The sequence below is a fragment of the Asterias amurensis genome, chromosome 4, assembly GCF_032118995.1.
Source record: "Asterias amurensis chromosome 4, ASM3211899v1".
In the NCBI taxonomy this organism is placed as follows: Eukaryota; Metazoa; Echinodermata; class Asteroidea; order Forcipulatida; family Asteriidae; genus Asterias; species Asterias amurensis.
The window spans coordinates 15,784,027-15,802,982 of record NC_092651.1 but is presented as its reverse complement, the minus strand read 5'-3'; the positions used below and the strand labels follow the sequence as shown (position 1 = coordinate 15,802,982).

General features: G+C 39.1%; 2 protein-coding genes across 2 annotated transcripts; both read left to right on the top strand.

The window, feature by feature from the left end:
• The first annotated feature begins 942 nt into the window (after positions 1–942).
• On the top strand, positions 943–11,803 carry LOC139936128 (transmembrane protein 272-like). The gene is made up of 6 exons (XM_071930861.1): positions 943–1,135; positions 5,065–5,182; positions 7,279–7,386; positions 7,894–7,953; positions 8,967–9,176; positions 9,743–11,803. Exons 1-6 carry the CDS (start codon positions 1,133–1,135, stop codon positions 9,922–9,924), a joined length of 681 nt encoding a protein of 226 aa, XP_071786962.1. The 5' UTR covers positions 943–1,132; the 3' UTR covers positions 9,925–11,803.
• Positions 11,804–12,695: 892 nt separating this feature from the next.
• On the top strand, positions 12,696–18,423 carry LOC139936293 (cysteine-rich hydrophobic domain-containing protein 2-like). Its single transcript, XM_071931079.1, has 5 exons — positions 12,696–12,842; positions 14,131–14,185; positions 15,115–15,270; positions 15,717–15,833; positions 16,255–18,423. Exons 1-5 carry the CDS (start codon positions 12,706–12,708, stop codon positions 16,303–16,305), a joined length of 516 nt encoding a protein of 171 aa, XP_071787180.1. The 5' UTR covers positions 12,696–12,705; the 3' UTR covers positions 16,306–18,423.
• The last annotated feature ends 533 nt before the right edge of the window (positions 18,424–18,956 follow it).

The window sequence follows — 18,956 nt, the reverse complement described above, 5'->3', positions numbered from 1 at the left end:
GTAAACACGTGTGAAAGAGTGGTGGTGACAGGATACGGAAGTCTTTCCTATTGATTATACCTACAATGACATTCTGATGATAATTCTTTAAAATATTACTATGGTAACCTTGTTTTGACGGTCCATATGGTGCATTATTATAATGAGGCACGCATTCATAAAATGCACTCAATGAAAAACAGTCACATGACTGTAACAAAAATAAGGGCCCGAATTAATTGCACGGTTTACAGCAGAATTCTGCGCTTATCTTACAGTGGATTGTAAAAGCACACACAGTCGATGATGGGACCTGGGCCAAATTTCACAGAGCTGCTTATTAATCACAAAATGTCTAAGCACAGCAAAATAATGTTAAACAGAGTAAGGTTACCAGCGAAGTGCCAGCCTTGTCACATGTTTACCTGCTCATATCTGCTCGGCAGAAAATGGTTAAAGCAACATTGTGTGCTTATAAGCAGATCTATGAAATTGGGCCCAGGTGGTATAAACACAAAATAATCAGACAAACCAAAGTTCACATAAAATGTAAATTTTGTTTATCCCCGATGCAAAATCAACATCAGCTATAAAAATTAACGGTGTGCACAACATTGGTAAGATTGGGCTTATCTATTTTGGCAATCAATTTTCTGATCTTTGATTAATTTTAGACCCTATTTCTCTGGATTGCATTGGTAATGATTTCACCCCCACCCCCCCCCCCCCCCCCCCATTATAAATCCAGTTCCTCGTCGCGAGGGGATTTAAAATCCAAACCTTTTCCAAATTGCATTAAAGATTCTACAAAAATATAATAGTTATCTTTTTCCACCAAAAAAAAAAAATCAACACTTCTCCCCTGGCTTTTTATGTTGATAAATAGCTGTAAACAATCACTACCATTGGCTAGTTCTGCTGTTTATGCAAATGAGGTGTGGCCAGACGTATAAGCAGCAGACCGTTTTCAAAAAAAATGCAGAGATCCATAGGCTGAAACCACTGTGCTTATCAACCAGACGACCAGGGTAGTCGGTTGAGCTCTCAGCGCGGGCAATTGAGACTCCGAGATCGAAGAGTATAGTGAGCTTGTGGTTGATGCATCAGGTGATTGTGGGAAAAGGCGGGTCAGTTGCAATCACGGGCAAATAATATGGTAAGATTTTGGTGTTTGTGGTTTTTGTATACGGTGTTTGTTTAAACAAAGACAATACAGCTGCTGATATGTTTTTACTTCAGTGTTGACTTTATAACTCAAACAATGCCTGTTATTATTCTGTTATGGCTGTTCTGTCCAAAACATTTTTTTTTTTGCAATATTATATGGTGGTTTTTTTCTGCTGGATTTCTGTCCTTATTTCATTTCAGATTATTTTCATAGTATTTATATGGTATCTCATACTGGTATTTTGTGTTGACTTTTTATGCACATTCAGTTATTTATTTATCTTAGGCCTATTTGTTTTGCAATTAATTTATTAATTTTGTATTATCTGAGCTGATTATGAAGATGCATCATTGTATCCAGGTAAATTACAGTCCAGTGTAAGCCATACGACTATCGTCAATGTACGACGCCCGGTAATGTCAAATCAAATCCAAACTTGCCAAACACACCAACTCGGACCAATAAAATGTCAGCCCTCAGCCAAGGGATGCAAATACTGGCAGGTATTGCAAACACAAAACTATATTTTAGGGAGGTGGAAATCCATGTGCCAGATGCCTTGTAAATGAACACGAGAGGCCTACTCATTAAAGACATGGACACTATTGATAATTGTCAAAGACCAGTCTTCTCACTTGGTGTATCTCAACATATGCATAAAATAACATATTGAGCTCAATTGGTCGTCGAAGTTGCGAGTAAACTATGAAAGAAAAAAAACATCCTTGTCACACGAAGTTGTGTGCTTTCAGATGCTTGATTTCGAGACCTCAAATTCTAAATCTGAGGTCTCGAAATCAAATTCGTGGAAAATTACTTCTTTCTCGAAAACTACATCACTTCAGAGGGAGCCGTTTCTCACACTGTTTTTTACTATCAACCTCTTCCCATTTAAGCTGATAAATATTTTGAGTAATTACCAATAGTGTCCGCTGCCTTTAAAGTTACTATTATTTTTAATAGGCCTAGATACGATGTGGTTCATGATAGCAGGTATGTGTTCTGTATAGGATGCAATTATGATTAATGAGGCGCATCGTTTCCATGCATCGCATTTTATCAATCCCTCTTTTTGGCCAAGGCCTGCTGTTGTCTATGAAGAGTGTTAAATATTATTTCTGATTCAACCGCGTGGAATATAATGCCATGGAAATCGATGTCAGTTATGTCTCAAAACCACACAAGGCAACAATTTCATACTTAGATATACAGACGCATTTATCGTGTGGATTATCTTAAAGGCATGGACTGTTGGTAATTGTCAAAGACAGTATTCTCACTTGGTGTGTCCCAACATAATATGCGTAAAATAACAAACCTGTGAAGATTTTGACTCAATTGGTCGTCGAAGTTGCAAGAGAATAATGACAAAACACCCTTGCTGTACACATTTGTGCGCTTCCAAACGTTTCAAAAGGCTTTGATCTGAAGTCTTTTAAAATTTGAATGAGAATTTACCCCTTCTCAAAACTATACGTTACTTTAGAGGGAGCCGTAACAATTCTTAACAATTGCCCAATATCAAGTAGTTTGTATGCTAACAATTATTTTGAGTAATTACCAACAGTGTCCGGTACCTTTAAACACAATTGCAATAGGCCTTGCATGATATCAAATCACACCAGATGGTGTGAAATGAAATGCATGTTATAGCAGTGGGGAACTTCTCTTATGGTTAATGGCCGTCATGGACTGTTGAAGTTGTGATTTCAAAGCAGAGTTTTCCGTTTTACTTTGGTACACTCTAAAAACTAAAGAGTTGAATCCAACACTAGCATGAGTTCGGTGAGTGACTACTCTTTGAAAGTGTTGAATCCTGCATTTTATATGTTAAATCCAGCATTTTAAAGTATTCTGTCAACAATTTCAGTGCAAGTTTAACATTTAAAAAGCTGATCCAACAGTTCAAAGAATATTTTTTTGCGAAATGTTGAAATAACACTTAAATTGTTGAATCAACCCTTTTTGCGTTGGATCCAAAAAATTAAATGCTAGATTTTACAAACAAAACGCTCGATCCAACACTTTCAAAGTGAAGTCACTCACCGAACTCATGCAAGTGTTGGATTCAACTCTTTAGTTTTTATAGTGTAGTAACTCACATCTTCTAGTTTTACAATGAACAAATATTATACAACAACATTTAGGAACTATTTCGGTTTATGGTTCAACTGAAATCGTGTCCATGCCATTATAATGCCATGCCATGTTCTGTTAAGTTTTCAAAATGCCACAAGGCTGTCAGTGATTGGCAAGCTGATTCATACGGTATCTATATGTATGACTGTTTTTTGTATGAACTTCGGTAAACTTTCAATTTCATCTAATTAACCTAGCAAGTACTTTGCTATGTAAATAATTTTTCCACAACGTTAAAGTAATGCACTGGTTGATGTAATCAGGGTCCAGCCTCTAGGGTCTAATGCTTTCAGTATGTGTGCGATAATTCAAAACTGTAGGCCTATTTTGCGTTTAATGACAATTATTATTCCAAATGCTAGATGACATTGTTGCAAAATAGAAAACAAAACAACATTGAAATAGATTTTGTGGGTAATCCGTATTGATTAACCGAAATACAAAGCTTTCGAAATGTGTTCTGCTATTTATAAATAATCATTATGAATTGAAGCAAAATACCAAAGGGTTGAAGTGTATTTTTGCCCCTTTTTGGGAAGCAATGGATATTGTATAACGGGACAGTTTGGAGGTGTTAATTTACGAGTCAATGGCCACGAATCATACCTGCTGCAGAGAAAATAAACAATATTGCAAAAACAAACAGAATGTTGAACTAATTCATGTTCTCCTCGAGTCCATTGTTGATTAGCCTTTTCTCAAGCCGTTCGTGGCGAAAGAGACCAGCATCAGAAGACAATGGGACTCATCGCCTTGTGTAGCGTCACATTGTACGCACATCCAGCAAAGTCACGCACAAATGCGTTTTGTCTTTAACATATTATTTCAGTCAACCATCACAAGGTTTCTGAACAACCGCAAATCTCAGCTTTAATGACCTGAACTCCGTTCATGTTAATTTGTTTGACGTCATGTTTGACGTCATGCATCTTAATTAGATCTTACGAATCAATTCACCAAGATACTTTTCTATATTTATGTACAAATAATACACAGAAGAGCCAAACAGCGTATAGTGAGGGGACATCTGGAATGCACACGAGCGTCTTGGTTGGAGGCTATATACGTATATCGAGGAAATGGAGGAAATGTGTCCTTTGTGTGCACAAATTACAGAACACCTTTCCTCCACTCACAGAAAGGAACACACAAGTGTTAACTAATTGCCCATGATGGCGGCAATACATGTACCCCAGAAATACAATTATTTTATATAGATGCCTCGTACAATGCTATATAATAATTAGTTCCACTTCGTGGAGCAATTATAGCAATTGCAATTTGCCTACCTAGAACCTGTACGTATTGAAAGGCCGGTGGTGTATAATGGGGAATATGCAGGGCATAAATTACTTTGTTGTTTTTGTGTATTATCTTCGTTCCGTATACGCATTTTCTGTTGTTCCATTTATTACATTCTTTGTCAAGTATGCCATTGGTGCTATGGAAACATTACCACTTAAATAATTGATTACAGGTATTTAGACACTGGACACTGATCAGTGTTATCTATGCATTAATTTGTACAGCCCTTAATATAAATGTTGAGCACAGAAGGGCAAAAAACCGCGAGAAAAAAACACAATTCAACACGGGAAATTTCACATCTGGCTTCAACGTTCAAATTGTTCAAACCCCCGGGTGTATTAGGATTCATCTAAACTTTTAAAGGGCACACTGAGTGTGTTGTATGACACGTCACTTTGCACTGCAGGGATCAGCAATGATTAGCAATGATTATTATTAATGGCTAATGATGTGACCCTTTGTTGTTTCAGGCCGACGCTGAAGAAGGACTTGTCAAGGGAGATACGAGCGATGAACCCACGACCTATGGTTCGGCTGACACGGGGGCAACGGACAAACCGCCCCCATTTGACGCTGTACCTGGAGAAGGTTAATATATGTTTTAGTTCAATATAAATCGACAATGTGTTAAAGGCTCAAGGACACTATTTGTAATTGCTCAAAACAATTGTTAGAATAAAAACTTACCCGGTAACAAGAAATGGAGAGTTGTTGATCGTATAAAACATTGTGAGAAACGGCTCTCTCTGAAGTAACGTAGTTTTCAAGAAAAAAAAGTAATTTTCCACTAATATTTGAACTTGATTTACAGACCTCAGAATTAGATTTTGAGGTTCCGAAATCAAGCATCTGAAAACACACAACTTCGTGTGGTAAAGGGTTTTTTTTCCATCATTATATCTCAACTTCGACGACCAGCTAAATTCAAATTTTCACAGGTTTGTTATTTCGTGCACATGTTGAGATACGCCAAGTGAGAAGACTGGTCTTTGACAATTACCAAAGGTGTCCAGTGTCTTTAATGTACGGGCACCAAGACATTATACTGAAGTTGCTTTTACGTATAGTCCTTGCCGAAAACATGCTATATGCATGATAGGCATAAGTCATGTTCAGACTGGAAAAACATTAGCAGGGATATCCAATCCCAAGGATAGCTGGATGAGTTTTCGTCAAGGTTAAACAGCATCTCGGTTCTTGATGTAGGATACCAGATACATTTCCGTCGGACTGCGCATAATGAGCAGTTTCAGTGATTCAACACACTCTCGATTTATTCCACAAAATTGAACAGCGCGACTATAACTTATTTTGTTATCATGCAACTTCGGCACCAATACCTAAAAGCTTCTTTGACTTTGGGAATTTCTTTCACGCAAAAACAAAAAGGGCCATTAACCAATCTGAGTATCTGCGTAGACTTCAGACACTACAGAATCTTGGTAATACGGAGAACTTCAATAGATTTTCAATAAGAATTCGCAAATTGCCAATTTCACAAAACAACGGGGACTTCGAACCTACACAACTTTTCATAAATCATATTGCACCACGGCACTGATATTGCCTTGAAAAAAATCTTCCATTCTTAAGTAGTTTCTACGCAGACTAATTGCTTGCACACATTGAAGACTCTCAGAGGCAAACCATTACGAACTCCAAACCCATATACTCCTATTTTGGACACCGCTTTCCATGCCGCCTTTTTATCTCACATCTCCAGGTGGCTGGTGGAGAGTAATTTGACCCACTTTATGCACTCTACACAAGGGAAATTAGCGAACATTGTATAATGAATGATGGCTATATGATAAATTGAAATGATACCGCTAATGGATGCCTGACGACTGCACATTGCCTCACAAAGTAGTATAGCAAAGTTTTTTTCTTTTTCTGAAGTGTGGAGAATGGTGATTGATTCAAATGACATGACGACACCATATATAGGCCTACAGCATATTGGTGATGTTTATGATCAGTGGTCGTTCTTTGTATCTGCATGGCTTGCCATGCGTACACGTTATAATTAGCAAACGGTACTCAGTGTGATGTTAACATGATTGAAATGCTCTTTGTTGCACCTCTGCCCAGACGGAAGTTTGCCTTATATAGTTGGACAGTAATAACATGAGATCATTATAATTAATTGAAATTGTGGCAATTGGACCGTTACACTTCAGAGGTTTTAACCTCTCAAATTGACGTGCTTATTATGGTATTAAAATATTGTAATAAGCATGTCAATTTGAGGCCCGATAAAACCCACGCTGAAGACATTGACTATTTTGAAAGAAAATCTCAAAGGAAACTCCCCAAAACGGTATTCGAAGCAGTGAAGTGATTCGAAGTTTTGGCCAGCTGTGTTGAAGGAGATTATATCTGATTGCATCTGATCATTGTATCATGCGTTGGTTAGTTGTACTGGAGAGCTTGGAATGTTAGGTGGCAGCAGACTCAACAGATCAGTTTCCATCGATTGCGTGGTTCTGAGCATGCGTACATTCTCGAGAACCATGGATTTTACCTGGTAAGTTTGCTGCCACCTAGCGTCCCAAACGTTATATTTTAACTCATTGTAATCTCTAAGGATCTGAGTTTAAAGGTAAACTTCTTAATCGCTAATACATAAATAAAAACGTCAGAACATTATAAGATATAAATACTTGTTTTCATTCTGTTGTCAGATCCTCCGTCTTATAAATCGGTGATGCAGGAGCTTCGAGACGCAAAGAAGACGTCGAGTGGCTCCGTGGACTTAGCTACCAAGGTCTTGACTATACTCATCAATACGGGTAAGATAAGAGTTCATACTCTTAATGTGAACGAGCAAAAAATCCACTCTCTTGTCCAAGTGGTGTCAGTTTCGCTCTTTTGAGAGTGAAATTTAAGTCGTGTCACTCTTTTTGAGTGAAAATGTAACGAACTTCACTCGTAAATCGAGTTGAAAGTACCCGTCTTTCACTCTAAAAAGAGTTGTCCGCCGAGCTCTTTGCAGTTTGCAGGAATTGGTTTTTTTAACACCTTGCATTAGCAATTTTTTGTGTTACGTTACCACGGAGCGTAATTAAAAATTGATCAGTAGTTTCAGCATGTTTGACATTTTGTGGTAAGCTGTTCCAAAGATGCACAGCAAGAAGGAGCGAGAACCATATATAGGAAGTATTTGTGATACCTGGGGCTGACAGAAGATTTTTGTTCTTTGAACGTGAGATTTCTAGCCGGTTGATAATGATGAATTCGATCCTGGGGATAAAGGCCCATCTGTTTAAAATGTTTCTACTTATTCGTTTACCTTTCAGTACTTTTCACGGTGTTGATGGCTGTGGTACTTGCTGTACCGATTGCCATGGTTATCGTGGGTAAGTAGGAACTTGAAACCGTTAATTGAAACACGATTCAAATTGAAGAGTTTGAGAGAGTGTTAGCATGGACAAGTTAGACTCTAAAATGATTGCTGCCGATATCAGGAGAGCCTGCCTCCAATACAGCACACACTGTGTATACATTCTTCTGGTAGCGCACTCTTTTGAATCATCCTAATTGAAGAGTTTGAGAGAGTGTTAAGCGTGGCAGCATGGACAAGTTAGACTCTAAAATGATTGCTGCCGATATCAGGAGATTCTGTCTCCAATACGGCACATACTGTATATAACTTTTTCTGGTAGCGCACTCTTTTAAATCATCCTCCCTCAGCTTATTATTTCACATAATAGGGGCGGAATCTCCGGGAGGCTCTAGTATAGAATTTCCATCTTCAAAAATGGTCCTGATTTTTTTAAAGGCAGTGAACACTATTGGTAATTACTCAAAATAATTATTAGCATAAAAACTCTCTTGGTGACGAGTAATGGGGAGAGATTGATGGTATAAAACATTGTGAGAAACGGCTCTCTCTGAAGTGCCATTGTTTTCGAGAAAGAAATAATTTTCCACGAATTCGATTTCGAGACCTCGGATTTTATAGAACTCGAGGTCTCGAAATCAAGCATCTAAACGCACACAACTTCGTGTGACAGGGGTGTTTTTTCTTTCATTATTATCTTGCAAGTTCGATGACCGATTGAGCTCAAATTTTCACAGGTTTGTTATTTTATGCATATGTTGAGATACACCAACTGTGAAGGCTAGTCTTTGACAATTACCAATAGTGTCCACTGCCTTTAAGGTTTCCCTTTTTGAATCGATTTTAGAAGCACAACATTTCCCCTTTGAAAAACACTATACGACAGTGGCAATTTGTATGTACATAAACAAAAGTGGTGTCCGGGAGACAGGTATCCCTATTGATAATGACATTGGTGCAAAATACAAAATACTAGTGTTAACCTTATTCTTCCCTACTCCCCCCTCCCCCTTTCATATTTTTCACCAGGTGCTATTCACGTGAATGACTGCCCAGTCCAGAGCCTCATACCCGTCTTTCTGATCGTCTCTGGGACTATCTACATCATCAAGACGCTGTTGGATCTGTGTGTCAGGGTTAAGAAACAACGGGAAGGTCAAGACGCTGACTTCTCATTCAACGCACACAACTCCGTCAGCAGGGTCTTCGCTTGTGTCCTTCTCGTCTTCTTCATCCTGGGTAAAGCAAGACATAATCAGTAAATTTTGGTGTGTGGGTCAATAAAACAGCTTTGTTTCGTCAGGAATTTGGGGGCGTACATTTCTATTCTTTGTTGGCATCTGTAGGCCTATGTGACAATATTGACATTTATCATGCTGCCTCCATCTTGGTCATGTTTCTCGTATCGAATAACAATAATGAATGCTATAACAATAGTTTTGCAATTAGGAACAATACTAGTTTGTTCTTCCAGCCTCGGTTTGGTAATATTGATATCAATGGGGGAAATTCAAGATGGCTGCACCATGATAAACGTCTAAACCCATGTGGCATTTTAACACCACAGTTTGTTGTACCTGTGAGTGTAGCTCTGTTCTGTCAGCTTTTGGGGGTCCTGGAGTGAGCTGTATGAACAGACAACGTGAGCAGTTTGACAGAAGTGAGTCAGGCCTAAAGTTTACAACATATTTTTTATATCAAACGGCCAATGCCTTTATCGGTTACAGTACTGTTAGAAATTTAGGATTTTGAAACCATACTGAAACATGATGTCATGTCTATCGTGTTCTTCGTATCTCTTACAGGTAACGTTTGGGTGTATGGCAACTTCAAACCCGACGAGGATCCGACCAGCCCTAGCTACTGCCACCCATCTGTGTATTACTTTTCCTTCTGGCTACTCACGCTAACCTACATCGTCCTGATATTAGGCTGTTGCTGTGCATGCTGTACCGTCTCTGTTGTGGGGATTGGATTGATCACATAAAGATGCGAGGATGATGCGAGGTCAGGGGTCGATTACGCACAGAGTTAGGTTAGGACTAGCCTAGTCCTAAGGAGATATTAAAAACTTAAGGCTAGTCCTAAGTTAGGAACTCGAGAGATAAGACTAGTCTTTTCCAAAAGACGATCAGAGCATACTCATCGAAACGTCGAGTTGAAACCAATGGTTCTTTTCAATACCACCAAACTCATTTAGAGATATAGTCATTTACATGGTGTTACCGCAAAACTTTCCATATCGTATTTCCAACATGCAAAGTTTCAAATCCTACTTAAGACTATAGTCTTAACTCTTTGTGAAATCCACCCAGGTCATTTAGTTGGAGTTGGAATGAAATGGAGGTTTTCTTTTGACGATGGGGAGTTTCCTCAGATGACCTGAAAGGAGAGGAATCTTGCCTGAGAGTGAGGAATCTTGCCTGAGAGTGTTTTTCTTTTCTTAAAATTAATTTACAAATATTAAGTATAAGTTGCACGTTGGTTGTTGTTTATGTTTTATGAAACAAAGTATTAAATGCACTGTATTAATTTGCTTGTTCTACAACCTGTAATGTTATCATAGACTTTTTAAAAGCTATATTATTTTAAAAGCTTTGTTTTATAAAAAAGAGTGTTTAATGCAATGTTTAACTTGCTTGTTCGTACAACTTAAATGTTTAAAAGTTATCTTTAAAAGATGATCGGCTTCAAAAATGTGCGTCCTACCATTGCCATAAGCTTTTGGGTGGGGTGTTGAGGGGAGGGAGGGGGGACAAGGGAAAATAGTACATAATTATAGTGTGTCCCAGAGTGTCGCCCTATATTACACAACTTCAGCAAATCATAACTTGCCACTGGTTTGGGAAGAGTGGAACACTAGGGGATCGGGTCTGGTTGATTGGGTGCGAGTGGGGGTATCCAAATTGGGTACACTGCTCCCAACATGACCCCTTGCTGTATGGGGTGCTCAATGCTACCATAATATTAACCCCTTTCCCTTCGTGCTGTTATAAAGCATATAAAGCAGTGATTATTTTTGACTCGTTTGGTTGCAATGATTTCAAGCATGTGCTGCTGTATATCAAAGTTTTTAATATTCGACTATGCTATTGTTTTACTATACGAAACGATATCATAAAACTATACAAAATTGTTGACACTAGATACAGTGTTAGTCTGACACAGTGAAGAACACATTAGGTCCGACTTTTTTGCCGACATCATGGATTGTTGGACACAATTGATCCGCGGACATTATTAACTGTTTGTCAGACAAACTGTTTGTTCGACAATTCGGACAAAGGGTCGGGCATAATTATTAGGGCCCAGATTACTTTTCTGACGTAACAGTCAGTAAGACACGTGGAAACATTTTGGTTGGGCGGGCCCATGTGTGCAAAAAAAGCTAGAGCATTAGACAATGATTTGTATTGCTTGTTAAAAAAAACAGTAAGTTGAAACTATTTGTTTTCTAGTTACTAATGAGTCCTGGAAGTATCATCACATCCATTTTGTAGAATCTCGATTGTCTTATGCCATGGGGTTCTTGGGGAGTCGTCATTCCACTAAATAAGTGTGGTGGCCCTTCTAGAGCTCCGTCTCCGTATCATTCTAATTTCGCCCTTTCTGTGTCTGTTGATCAGCTATATTTATTTCTAAAGCTCAGTCACCCTGTCGATACATATTTAATTAGAATGCTCGGTAATGTTTTCGCATGACGTGGTGTCATTTAAAGCTTTCTAAAGTCATAACCATTATTCAAAATTAAAGTTTTTTTCGGAATTGATTTGTCTGTGTATCTCAACGAGACGACTTGGTCTTGGACCCACACCTTTATGAAACATGTGTAATCCAATAAAACTTAAACAGCGTGTGTTTCAATATAGCAGCATTCATTGTGATGTTTTGTGGTGTTGCAGGATAAATTCATTTTGAGAAGCCGAGGAGTCTCGTGGACGGTCTCTTGTTCTGTTTCGCCATTGGGGATAACTTTGACCACAATAGGGTCATAGTTATGTTTAACACCGTTTAGAAATATACAATATTTTAGGGTCACACTGGAAAAAAAGCCTTATTTAGGCGTGACTAAGAAAACAGGTTCACGGAGCTAGGCGGCTACTTCTCGGTTATTAAGTAGTAGGCATAAGTCACACAATCTGATCTGACTTGCTGACTTAGCTATGCCCTTGAAACTGAAAAGAAAATGATATACTGAGATTTGCTGTAACAACTGAAACGTGAGTTTTTTCTACTTCGAACCGCAACGATTTTAGTACATTCACGGAGAAAATAATACAAAATAATCACGCGGAGAACGTACACACCACCAAAGTCGTCCAGTGGTGGATTTCACAAAGGTAGTCCTAACTTAGGACTAGTCCTAGGCAATGCTAAGAGATAGGACTGGTCCTAAGTTAGGACCAGTAACTCATCCTAACTTAAGTTAGGACCATTAACTCATCCTAACTTAAGTTAGGACCAGTAACTCATCCTAACTTAGGACTGGTCCTATCTCTTAGCATTGCCTAGGACTAGTCCTAAGTTAGGACTACGGCCGTGTCCGAAACGACGACTTCGGCTGCAGCTACGTCTAGATCAGCGCGTCTACCAGTGTTGAAGAATAGGCAGACGCGCGCGATCTAGCCGTAGCAGCTGTAGCCGAAGTCGCCGTTGATGTGAAATCCACCCCATCATGCGTAGGCTGCAAATAGTATCACAAGAGGGCGGGCTCTAGATCGCCCTCTCTCTTCTCGTCAGAAAAAGTGAAGTCACAACAAACTCCTCCATGAACTCCAGAAACATGGCTGATTTTGATGCTATCGAGTACGTTATAGCTGAGGACCCGGACTCCTATCCGGACAGTGCGGTCCTAAGTCATGTCCCAGATCCTGTTCTCGTCAGAGGGTCAGGTCATGTTACTATGTAAGTTTGGAAAAAGGCAATTCTTATCTGTTTTTGTTCTGTTCCTGAAACGGTGGGAATTATCACGCCGCCAAGTTACTTTGTTCCATTGTTTGCCCAGTTTCCGGACATTACTTTCATTTATCGTGGAGGAAGGAAACCTCCATGATTTTATAATTAAGTCGAAGAATAAAATGAATTTGGTTAATCATTATTCGCTTTGGCTTTTAATAATGAAAGTACTTGTTTGGTTGTTCATAAAATTTCTTGTCCCAACCAAATTAAAAAATGACCACACATTCAATCAACGGAAAAGTTTTCGTATGGCGCCTCCACTATTTCATTCGATATCAAATAATATAGTATCTAATTTACCTGAATGAGATATCCCTTTATGTAAAAATTAGTGAAAAAGTGGTGGCGCCATACGGAAACTTATCCCAATCGGATAACTTTCCGTATGGCGCCACCACTTTATCACTCTTTTTTACAAAAAGGGATATCTCATTGAGGTAAATTAGATACTATATTATTTCATATCGAATGAAAAAGTGGTGGCGCCATACGGAAACTTTTCCCACAATTATCGGACTCCCCAGAAATGAAGACATTTCAGTAGTGGAGAGCCGACTGCAGGGAGAGGGCACTGCAAAAGGCGCAGCACCTTTTTGCAGCACAGTATTTTTTTAAAGATTAAATTGCCTCCCAAATTTGTGCTTGCGTTTATAAATCTCTGAATATAAAAGTAAGGATAACTTTCCGTATGGCGCCACCACTTTTTAACTCATTTTTACAAAAAGGGATATCTCATTGAGGCAGATTAGATACTAAATGATTTCATATCGAATGAAAAAGTGGTGGCGCCATGAGGAAACTTTTCCAAAATGAATATATAAACCAATCAATCAAAATTACAATCATGTTTATGTAAAGGTTTACATGTACATCCTGAACAGTACATAAAACAGAATAGGAAAGACAGGACTTTGACTGCTAATTAGTCGAGGCTTGTTCGTTGGAAGGCTTGCAGTTTTGTTTTGTGTACAGTCAGTGTCCCTAATATATGAGTGAACAAGTTTATGCACAATCCTGCCAACTCTTTTTTTCACAGGACTTGCAATTTATAAAAAAAGGAGCAGGTAAAGTACAGTATAGGCTAAAAGAACAAATTAAATTTGTTGGGACTTGATCATAGGGTTTTATTATTCCTTTTGATTGATGTAACAAGGAAAAGGAAAACATCTTCAAATTTTGTAATAATGTATTGACAATGAAATAATCTATGGTCCTTGTTTTACCTTGTGTGCAGATTTGGTTTGAGCAATAAATTCAACACAGACTTTCCACAGGAACTTGCAGCTAAGGTGAGTGAATAGCAAATATGCTGTCTGCTTCTCATCCAGATAATCTGTTCAAAGCATCTTGCGGAAATTTCAAGTGGCGTATTATGGCTGAGCGAATGCAAACATGGGACTCACAGGCCTTGAACTTCAAGGAACACGTTGCCTTGGATCGGACGACTTGGTCGATAAAAAAGCATTTGTAACCGTTTTTTTTAATGAAATGTGTATGGTTGGAAAGATGTTTAAAAAGTAGAATACAATGATCCGCACAAGTTTGCCTTGAAATTGCGTGGTTTTCCTTTTACTGCACGAACTAACACGGTCGGCCATTTATGGGAGTCAAAAAATTACTCTCATAAATGGCCGACCGTTGACAAGGTAAAAGGAAAACCGTGCAATTTCGAGGCATGTTTGTGTGGATCATTGTATTCTACTTTTAAAACATCTTTCTACCCAAAATGCATTTAAAAAAAAAAAAAGTTTTCAAAGACCGACTCGACCGATCTAAGGCAACGTGTTCCTTTAATTCTTTAAGGGGCACAGCAATTTTCCTATGATAATAGGTACTCTCATACAGTCAGCAAGCTTGTTTACATTTTCATAAACGGTGTAGTACTAGTAACCACCAAAAACACTGTGTGACGCCCAGCAGAGATTTTAATATATGTCTACTGTGCATTGATCTAAGACAAAGCTAATGATAAGGAGTATTAAATGTCACAGAGAATGAAACTGGTCAAAAGGCCAATATAACTTATGAATATTGCGAAGCCCCATAACATGAACAGTTTGGAAACCTGGCATCATGCCTGAAGCAATTGTACTTCAGCAATAATGGCCCATTGGTGGACTTCGAAAAATTGGATTTATCGGTCTCTGTTTTGAAATGGATAGACACCCATGCTCGTGATACTTACTCATACCTTGACTGTTGATTCCATTATCCTCAGGTTGCCCCTGAGGAATTCCGAGGTACTGTAGAGCGTATCAACGCTGTCCTACACAAGACAATGCCGATGACGTTAAAGTGGCTAGTATGTGGCTGTCTATGTTGCTGTTGTACCCTTGGATGCTCGCTGTGGCCAGTAGTCTGTCTCACAAAAAGGGTAAGTTGGATCAACCTAAGCAGGCTTGATACTTCACATAGGCAACAAAGGCGACTGCCTTGGTGCCCTTGAATGAAATGCTACGGTAGAAATTTACAATTTCCTCATACATGTAGAGTGCCATTTACCAAGTTGAAAATGCCTTGGTGCCCTTGCCCTTTCAAAAACAAAGCGTACAGGCCTGCCTCAGTGCAGGATTTATTGTAGCATGTCTTGGCCGAGCGAATAAGCGCACCTGACTCAAGCTCTGGTGTTTCTGATCAGCAGAGAGTGGGTTCGATTCCGGGTTGTGACACTTAACCATAAGGCCTTTGATGCCTGGTTGTGACACTTAACCATAAGGCCTTTGATGCCTCCTGCGGATGGGAGACGTAAAGGAAATTGTCCTTTGAACTGCCATGCTGTATTGATAGCTATTTATTTCTGTGTTTTTGATATTTGTACAGACGAGACACATGGTACAGAAAGCACTAGACTGGGAGAATAGTAAGATGTACCATAAACTGGGACTACATTGGTCTCTATCCAAGGAGAAATGTGAATCCAGCAATATGATGGAATATGTAAGTATTTAATCTAGATCTGGATAAAATATTCTCAATACTCTAAGTATTAGAGCCAAACGAGAAGAGAAGATGATCAAGATATTTCAGTTTTAGATGTGAGAGGAAAACCCCAGAGAATTATTCCAGGGAAACCCAGGGAAACCCAGGCAGTCAAGTAGGGACTGAAAACCCAATCCACATAGTGTCCCCGTTGGGATTCAAACCGGGGTTATAGAGGTGGAAGGTGAGACAAGACACCACTACACCAACCTGACCGCCCAATCTAAGGCCACATCAATTCACAGCCATTTTACTCGGGTGGGATTCGAACCCAGGACCTTTGCCATATTGATTAAGTTCTGTTCTGTGAATCATTTGCTTCACTGCCAGAATAAATCAATAAACAAATCACTAGTTTTCTTCTCTTTGTTCTGTACAGGTTTTAAAGATAGAATTTATACCCAAGGTGTCCATCCTCAAGCCGGATTGATGTAGTGGACGTTCTCTTTTTTCTACAATCTTCTCGCTATGAACAGGGTCGACTGCTTCCCATCATAAACGAGTCAGTTCGTCCCTAGGTATTTCGCTCTAGTTCCATTTATCAACTTATTGTACTGATACATATATGAACATGTATGTATATAGGTATGCTGTGCATATATATATATATATTTTTTAATGAGGCTGTTGACTATAACAGCACCTAATATTTAACGAGATACTTAAATTTGCTGATAACCAGTCAAATTACCATAGGATGTATAGGGTTAGTGACCGGTTCCCTTTCGAAGTGTGTCATACAAAATTGAATCCGTGAAGTCTTCTGCAAAGCAGGTCTTTAGAATTTGGCTCCTACTTCTATTTTCGCTCTTTTAGTAGTAATACATGTACCTCTAAAGAAATCCTTGGCTGGTTTCTAAGCAATATTTAGAGTGTCCAGGTTTGTGTGTGTGTGTAGTGCGTCATGTTAGTGGTGTCAACCAGTGGTGTGTCTAAGTATGCTCTGACGAGAGTACGGATTCTTGGTTGTCATCCAATACCAGTTTCAGTTGAAGTGGCCATTGGTACATCACTGGTCAATAACTGTAACAGTTTTTGATTACAGCCAAGAAAATGCACTCATGGTCCACTCATAGGAACTTTAGGTGTATTTTGACCGCAGAGCCATCTGTGATTCCAGAAAACAGTTTGTGGCTTGAATAGTTGAGCAGATTCCTGGTGTTCAAGCCTCGACGGAGAATTTGAGCCTACAATTTTAAGCCTACAATTTCCCCCATCATAAAAAAAAACATAGGACAGAGCTCTAGAAGTGCCATCTGATTCTTTGGGACCCTTAGCTACAGTTATCTTATGATAAACAATTTATGGTGCAGAAGTTTAAAAAGACATTTTGCATTTCTTTGTTACCCAATCGTAATCACCTCTACAACATAAGTTGTTAAGGTGACCGTCCACATTTCTGTGTTCCCCAACTTGAACATCTGTACAATCTAAGCTTAAAGTGACCATCCACATTTCTAGTGTTCCCCAACCTAAACTCCTGAACAATGTAAGCTTAAAGTGACCATCCACATTTCTAGTGTTCCCCAACCTAAACTCCTGAACAATGTAAGCTTAAAGTGACCATCCACATTTCTAGTGTTCCCCAACCTAAACTCCTGAACAATGTAAGCTTAAAGTGACCATCCACATTTCTAGTGCTTCCGAGCCTTGTCTCAAGTGCAATGGAAGCTTAAACTGACCGTCCACATTTCTGTGTTCCCCAACCTAAACTCCAGTACAATGTAAGCTTAAAGTGACCAACTAAATTTCCATGTTCCCGAATTTAAACTCCCAGGGGTCCAAACAGCGCATCCATGGCTGATTGGCCGTACGCGTACAAGAACCAGAGAAATGTATCAAGCATGATATATGTAAATGACTTGATGACGACATTCGGGTCACTTTTTCATCATTTTTAAACCCTGTTTTAGTAAAACTTAGGTCATTATTACACTCCAGCAAACAAGAAATTAAACATAAAGTTTATTTTTTAGTCTCATTCATGTATTTCTTTAAGGAATTATCTCTAACCACTTGACATAAGTGATCTTCTTGCTTTCATTGGTGAGGTAGAGACTGAGGCAAGTTCAACAAACTCGGCTGCTACAGAAGTTGTCAACTGCTCGCCAGTCTTTCGAATGTCTTCTGGGACATAAACGGTGTTTTATTTTCAGTAACTTGAGTTTGATAGCTAACCTCTATATAATCATATTTTCTTACCTGTTCCATTAGCTGCATTCAGTTCTTTCGGTACCTCCTCCAAATTGAAGTTCTATTTTCCACTGCTGGGAGAAGCCATATCCATGGATCCGATGGCATTGTTGATGGCACTCAGCCTGGAATGGTCAGTGCTCTCTCCTCAGCAAACATCGTGACAAACCTCACGGCTCTCTCAATGTCTTCAAGGATAAATTTTCGAGTGTTTTGCTGAGCGCCACCGCTGTGCTTCTCCATATCTCTATCCCATTGTCAACATAGTGCTTTGTCAGCTTAGTTATGTATTTGTCACTGGCCCTTGAAAATAAGTAGTTACAATGAAGTAATGTGAAAAATGTTAATTGCGAAAGAAAGCAACCAAAATCAGCCTTTGCTTTATTGAAGGTTTTGGTTTTAGATTCCAAAACCTAGAGTCAAAACAAATGTCTTACACGTAGCTAGAACTGTACAGGAAATAGGAAGGGGAATTTGCCTTTCCACCACATTTAAAATTCCTAACGACAACCTAGGTTGATTCTTTAAATGTATTTTCCAACTTACTTGTAAAGGAAGCAATATGAGTCTCTACAGACTCGAAGCCCATCAACATGGTAGCCCATTGTAGATCTTTTGTGCTGCCGCTCTTTCTGTTTTTGTTTCTTGGTCTCCGTCATTGGTCTGGCTCGAACACCACTGGTGGACAACTTCCCAAGCAAGAACATCATTTTCTCCCGTGGGTTAAGGGCATTCACTTGCAGATGCGTACGGAAGATGTAGTCATCAGTGAACTTGTGTGTGCACCCAAGGCCTCTGTATGGGTTCTTACACCGACATCGGCTAGTGGCAGTAGCTCTATGGCAGTGTACGTCCCGTATTTAACTGAATGCCCAGGACTATCATTAC